This window comes from Quercus suber, unplaced genomic scaffold, assembly GCF_002906115.3.
Source record: "Quercus suber isolate HL8 unplaced genomic scaffold, Cork oak 2.0 scaffold_256, whole genome shotgun sequence".
In the NCBI taxonomy this organism is placed as follows: Eukaryota; Viridiplantae; Streptophyta; class Magnoliopsida; order Fagales; family Fagaceae; genus Quercus; species Quercus suber.
In genome coordinates, this window is record NW_027069712.1 from 367,222 (window position 1) to 373,315 (window position 6,094).

A 6,094-nucleotide genomic window follows, 5' to 3' on the forward strand; every position below is an offset into this window, starting at 1 on the left:
AGGATTTAACCAAATCCATGGGTGTCTTCCATCAGACATAGGTATCACGTTGCCAAATATCGAAGTATTAAGCATTGCCAATGGCCAATTTACTGGATCTATCCCTGTTTCAATATCTAATGCCTCAAATCTGGAGGCACTTCAATTCAATGGAAATAAATTAAATGGAAAAGTTCCTTCTTTGGAGAAGCTAAATAGAATTCCAAAGTTGTTTATTCAATTAAACAATCTTGGAAATGGAGAAGAAAATGACTTGAATTTTCTCTCTTCTTTGATAAATCATAAATGCTACCTATTTGACTAATTTGTATATAAATTCCAATAACTTTGGGGAGAGTTGCCCAAGTGCATTGCAATCTATCAACTACTCTTACCATGTTGGTTCTAGATAATACTAAAATAACTAGAGAGATTCTGATTGAAATAGGAAATTTGATCAACTTATTGAGACTCGAAATGTGGCAAAACAAATTATCTGGTAATATTCCTTTTGAAATTGGAATGCTTCAAAAATTACAATATATGATATAAGTAAAAAACATTAATGATTAAGCCTTGATAAGATTGTATTTAGATGAGAATAATCTTCAAGGCAATATCCCTCAAGTCTAAGCAAGTGCCGAAATTTGTTCATTTTGAATCTTGCTAAAAACAATCTTAGTGTTCAATATCCCCACAAGTTATTGGTCTCTCATTCTCACCAATTTTTCTAAATTTGTCTTCCAACCAATTTACTGGTGTCACTCCCATGGAAGTAGGAAATTTTAAAAATCTAGAAGGTTTGGATATTTCCAAAAATGTGTTGTTTGGGAAAATTCCAGCAAGTCTTGGAAGTGCATAATGTTAGAATTTCTATACATGGGAAGCAACTTTTTCCAAGAGATCATTCCTTCATCTTTTGATTCATTAAGAGGTTTTTGAATCTTTTCAACAATAATTTGTATGAGCAAATTCCTAAATTTTTGGAGGCTTTGACTTGCAATTACTGAATCTTTCTTACAACCATTTGTGAGAGGAGAGTCAATCAGATGAGTTTTCAAGAAACAAGTGCAACTTCTCTTGAGGGAAATGGTAGCTTTGTAGGGGTCCTGAGTTTCATACTTCCTAAAGCAAATCCAAAATATCCAAGAAGAGGTTGACCCTTCCTGAAGTTAATATCTCATATTTTTTGATTTCTTGCGGTAACTTTGGTTCTATTGCTTCTACTTTTTTTCTTTAAGAAAGAAAAGAAAGGAATACCCAAGTGACTTCAAATTTCTTTTGAATGTATTTTACAAAGTTCCTAAATGCAACATGGGTTCTCTTTTCCAATTAATTGGTGTCGAGCTTCGTCCTTATAAAGGAATTCTCGATCAATGGACAAACGGTTGCTTCAAGGTGCTAACCTTTTGATATGGAGCCTCCAAAAGTTTCAAGCTGAGTGTAGGCTTTAGAGACATAGACATCGAAATCTTTAAAGTGCTTACACATTTAAGTATTGACTATAAGGTCATGATTTTAAAGCTTTGGTTATGGTTCTGGAAAATGGAAATGGCTGCATCCAAGGATGAGACTCTTGACAAAGCAAGGAATTTAGTCTTCTTCAAGATTGAATATTGCCATTGATGTTGCTAATGCATTGGATTATCTTCATCATCATTGCCAAAACCAATCATTCATTGCGACCTCAAGGTCTAGAATTCTTCTTGATGATGAAATGAGGACATGTAGGTGACTTTGGCTTGGCAAGATTGCTTTTTGATGCTACCCAAGATTGTTATATTGAACAATCTAGCTCCATTGGAGTAAGAGGGACAATTGGTTATACTCTTCCGGCCAGGTGAATATCAATTTTTTTTTTTGATTAAAAATTTTTATTTCCTTTATTTTTTTTAGAGTCAATTGTATTTCCTTTTCCCTTAATCTTTTTCATATTTTAAAGCCTAAAAGAACATTGTTAATAAGGATGTTTTGTAGTTAGAAGTTAGAATGTTATCCCATGCAGAGTGACGCTTGGTACGTGTGGGTGTTGGTTTGATTTCACTGCTTATGGCTCAGTATTGAAAGCACAATTCATTTTGGTTCTTTGATCCCTCAAGGATAACTGGATAAGCATGGACATTTATACCAAGTAAAGAACAGTGACGCAACCTTAGTTTAGTGATGTGAATCGGACTGAATCCAAAAGACAATAGGGACTTGCGGATTATAGATGCAGACTTGTCAAAGTATGTAATTGTCTATGTCAAAGTAGGTAATAAGTTATAATTGAAATCTTTCAAAAGAAAAAAAAAATTAATAGGAACAATATATATTTTATATAATGTACTAGCAAGAACATAGCATGTCAACAATTGCTGAAAAAAATTTAAAAGAATTACATAAGATACTAGGTTTGATATATTTCATATCTTAAGTTTACAAAATTAAAGTCTCAAAATTATGAAACTATTTATGTTTGAAGTCATGTCAATCTTCATTCTTTATTTTTATTTTTGAGTAGTGACAGAGCTAAGAAAATTAAGAAACTAGAACTACTAAGAAAAAAATGTGTTTCACCTAGGTAGTAAACTTTGATTTTTTTTTTTTTTTTTTACAACAAAATCTTAAAAAAAAAGTTTATTGCTTTATATGCTTTAGTTGATAAATGATTATGCATGCTATATAAAATTGGCTAATCACTTATATTGAGCATAAATTGTTAGTTTAGGGTAAAAGTGATTAAGCCATATAATTGGTATTTGGGGTCTAAATATTTGCTAGGATGTTAGTTGGCAATTTCTCATATATAATATAAAATTATTTATATTACCATTTAAAAAAATATTTGTGTTGTGATGTTGATATGGAAGAATAAATCATGGCAGGTGTCATGGGTTTAACCCGTCAGCCGAAGTTTGGGCTGACGGGTCAATCACGGGTAACGGACAGTCATGCTGACAGGACCAAGATAAACTAGGGCTGAAGGCTCCGGTTTAAACCGACGGTTATTCAGAGCTCTGGTTACTTGTATAGCAAGAAGGTGATGCCAACTTGGCTGAAGGGGAGAGAGAAGGCTGACGGTTTCAAGGCCGACGGCTCTGTTGAAACTAAGACTTGGCCACCACGCATGGGAAGTTGCTTGTGATCCACGCCCAGTATCAAAGTCCTATAAGGAAAGGATTCCGCAATCTACGCGCATAAGGATTCCTATAAGGAAAAGACTTCTGCTCCAAGGAAGAGAGGTCCACCCTCTACCACTATAAAAGCCCCAATACCCTCATAGGTCGAGGTACGCATAATTAACCCCTCTCTAGCACTCTAGAGTTGAAAGAAGTTCTAACTTGACTTTCGGAGGGTATTTGGCCGGCACCACACCGGTGCCCTCTGTTAGGTCTTCTCCTTTTTGTTGTGCAGGTGTCGTTTTGAGCGTACAAGCATCGTGCAATTCACTAGTGAGATTTTCGGCATCATCAGATGTTATTCTAAAAAAAAATGTATACATATAGGAGGTTTTATAAGAAATATTCAGCCTTTTCTGGTTGTTTTCTCTTAGAAAGTTTTGATTCAAGGAAAAAAGTCCAAAAAAATAAGTTGGAGTTCTCTTGGAAAGTACCTTTGGGTAGTGGGTACTTTTAATTTTTAACATCAAGTCATCAAATATGACTTCGTCTTACACTTACCAATCGAACGATCGTCATTTTATTTTTCAGCTATTAAAAACTATATATTTGGGGTGCAACTTTTGTGATAACTTTTCATATTCAGATTGTTTTCTTCAGAATTTTGACTCACGGCAGAGTCCAAAGGTTAGGTCGAATTTCTCTTGTCATGAATGATGTACGTACCACATTAAATTTGACTTCGTCTTATTTCTAATCTTTCTGTAAATTTTTTTTTACTGTTAAAATTACAGTATTTGGGTAATATATAATATATTATTTATTTATTTATTTTATGAAGAGGACTTACAACACACACCTAATTAAAGGTTAAGTTTTACACCAACTTGTTTTGTAAAAAAAACTAACTTTATTCTTTACTTACTTGATATAGGAGAAAAAGAAAAATACATGACTGCTGAATTAAACAACAAGCGATCTAGCTTTTCCTTTTTGCTTGAGTGCTATATATATTATATAATAAACCATGATAGCAACCTCCATAATAAGTCATCAACCTTGTGCGCCTGTGGTGAAGGAAGATAAACTTCAATGTCTAAAAAAGATAAGCCTTGGAGATATATATATATATATATATATAATTTATAAACAAGCAAAATTTTATTTTGAACATGCTATTTAGACAAAAAAAAAAAAAAAAATCATGGATAGGTACTACATAAGAATTATTAGGCTTATTCCTATTCATATTATACAGAATGAGCTTATTAAATTTCAGCTCATGTAGGAATATAAGCCTAATAATTCTTATATAGTACCTATCCATGTTTTTTTTTTTTTTTTTTTTTTTTTTTTTTTTTTTTTTTCTTTTTTTGTCTACATAAGATATGGAGCTTATTAAACATGGATAGGTACTACATAAGAATTAGTAGAACATTCTTGGGTAGCATCAAAAAGGAATCTTGCCAAGCCAAAATCACCAACATGTCCAATTATTTCATAATCAAGAAGGACATTGCTAGGCTTGAAGTCACAATGAACGATTGGTACTTGGCAATGATGATGAAGATAATCCAATGCACTAGCAACATCAATGGCAATATTCAATCTTTGAAGAAGACTCAAACTCTTTGGCTCCTTAAGAGCCTCATGTATTCTTGGAGTTGGATGCAACCACTCTTCTAGGTTTCCATTTTCCAAGAACTCATACACCAAAGCTTTAAAATCATGACCTTCATAGTCAATACTTAAACATGCTGTGAGCACCTTCACTAGATTCTGATGTCTAATGTTTCTTAAAGCCTTACACTCAGCTTTGAAACTTTTGGAAGCTGCATATCTCAAAGGGTTAAGCACCTTGATAGCAACCGTTTGTCTATCATGATCGGAAATTCCTTTATACACCGACCCGAAGCTGCCCACACCAATTAAATTAGTAGAAGAGAATCCATTGGTAGCATCTAGGAGACCTTGGTAAAATACATTCAAAAGAAAATTTAATGAATCACTTGGGGTATTCCCTTTCTTTTTCTTTCTTAAATAAGAAAAAAGTAGAAGCAATAGAACCAAAGTTACCGCAAGAAATCCAAAAAGTATTGAGATGATTAACTTCATGGTAAGGGTCAAATTCTTCTTCTTGGATATTTTGGATTTGCTTTGAGGTAGCTGAAAGCCTAAAACTCAGGCACACCCCTACAAAGCTCACCATTTCCCTCAATGAAAGTTGCACTTGTGTTCTTGAAAACACCCTCTATTGATACTTCACTCTCAAAATGGTTGTAAGAAAGATTCAGTAATTGCAAGTCAAAGTCCTCCAAAAAATTTGGAATTTCTTCATACAAAATATTGTTAGAAAGATCCAAAATATCAATACCTCTTAATGAATCAAAAGATAATAGAATGGCCCCTTCAAACTTCAAACACGTTTCTTCTCATTATGTTTTTGGCTGATTATATCCCCAGCAAGAAGGTTATAATCAACCAAAAACATAATGAGCTTGGCACAACCTGATATATTGCTAGGAATTTTGCCACTAATCATGTTATTTCTTAATCGTAAGACTTGTAATATGCCCAAACGACCGATAGCAAGAGGGATTTTATTAGAGCATCAGCATCTGGAAGTGGGAATGCCAAATGTAAGGGTATTTTAGCATTTAGGCCCAAATAGAGCTCAGCATCCGAAAGTGAACAATCGTAAAAAGCCAAATTTTTTTGCCATTCAGCTACAGTACAATCCTACCTTTAGAATTTCACTATAGCTGAATGGTAAAACAAAATATACTATTTAATTCCAAATATCAAATTTCTCTCTCATTCTGTCTCTCATATCTCTCTCTCCATCACTGAAGCTTCAAGCCTCTCTCTTCTCTCTCATTCACACTCGCCATCGCTAAAGCCTCTCACCAAGCATTAATTGTGTTTCTTTTCTCTCTCTCACGGTGTGGTTGGTTAAGATCGGCGTGGGTGTGCTTAGTCCGATCTCCACTGATCGGCATGGGTGTGGTTTGATG

General features: G+C 33.9%; 1 protein-coding gene across 1 annotated transcript; it reads right to left on the minus strand.

Moving 5' to 3' along the window:
• Positions 1 to 4,478: 4,478 nt before the first annotated feature.
• Positions 4,479 to 5,289, minus strand: LOC112008803 (probable LRR receptor-like serine/threonine-protein kinase At3g47570). Its single transcript, XM_024041143.2, has 2 exons — positions 5,157 to 5,289; positions 4,479 to 5,050 (listed from the first exon to the last, which is right to left on the minus strand). Exons 1-2 carry the CDS (start codon positions 5,287 to 5,289, stop codon positions 4,479 to 4,481), a joined length of 705 nt encoding a protein of 234 aa, XP_023896911.2.
• Between the last annotated feature and the right edge of the window lie 805 nt (positions 5,290 to 6,094).

Excerpts from the sequence above, each read along its gene's own strand:
- LOC112008803 (XM_024041143.2), bottom strand. The coding sequence starts at position 5,289 with ATGGTGAGCTTTGTAGGGGTGTGCCTGAGTTTTAGGCTTTCAGCTACC. Across the intron at positions 5,051-5,156 it reads TACTTTTTGGATTTCTTGCG|GTCTCCTAGATGCTACCAAT; the intron begins GTAACTTTGGTT and ends TATTTTACCAAG.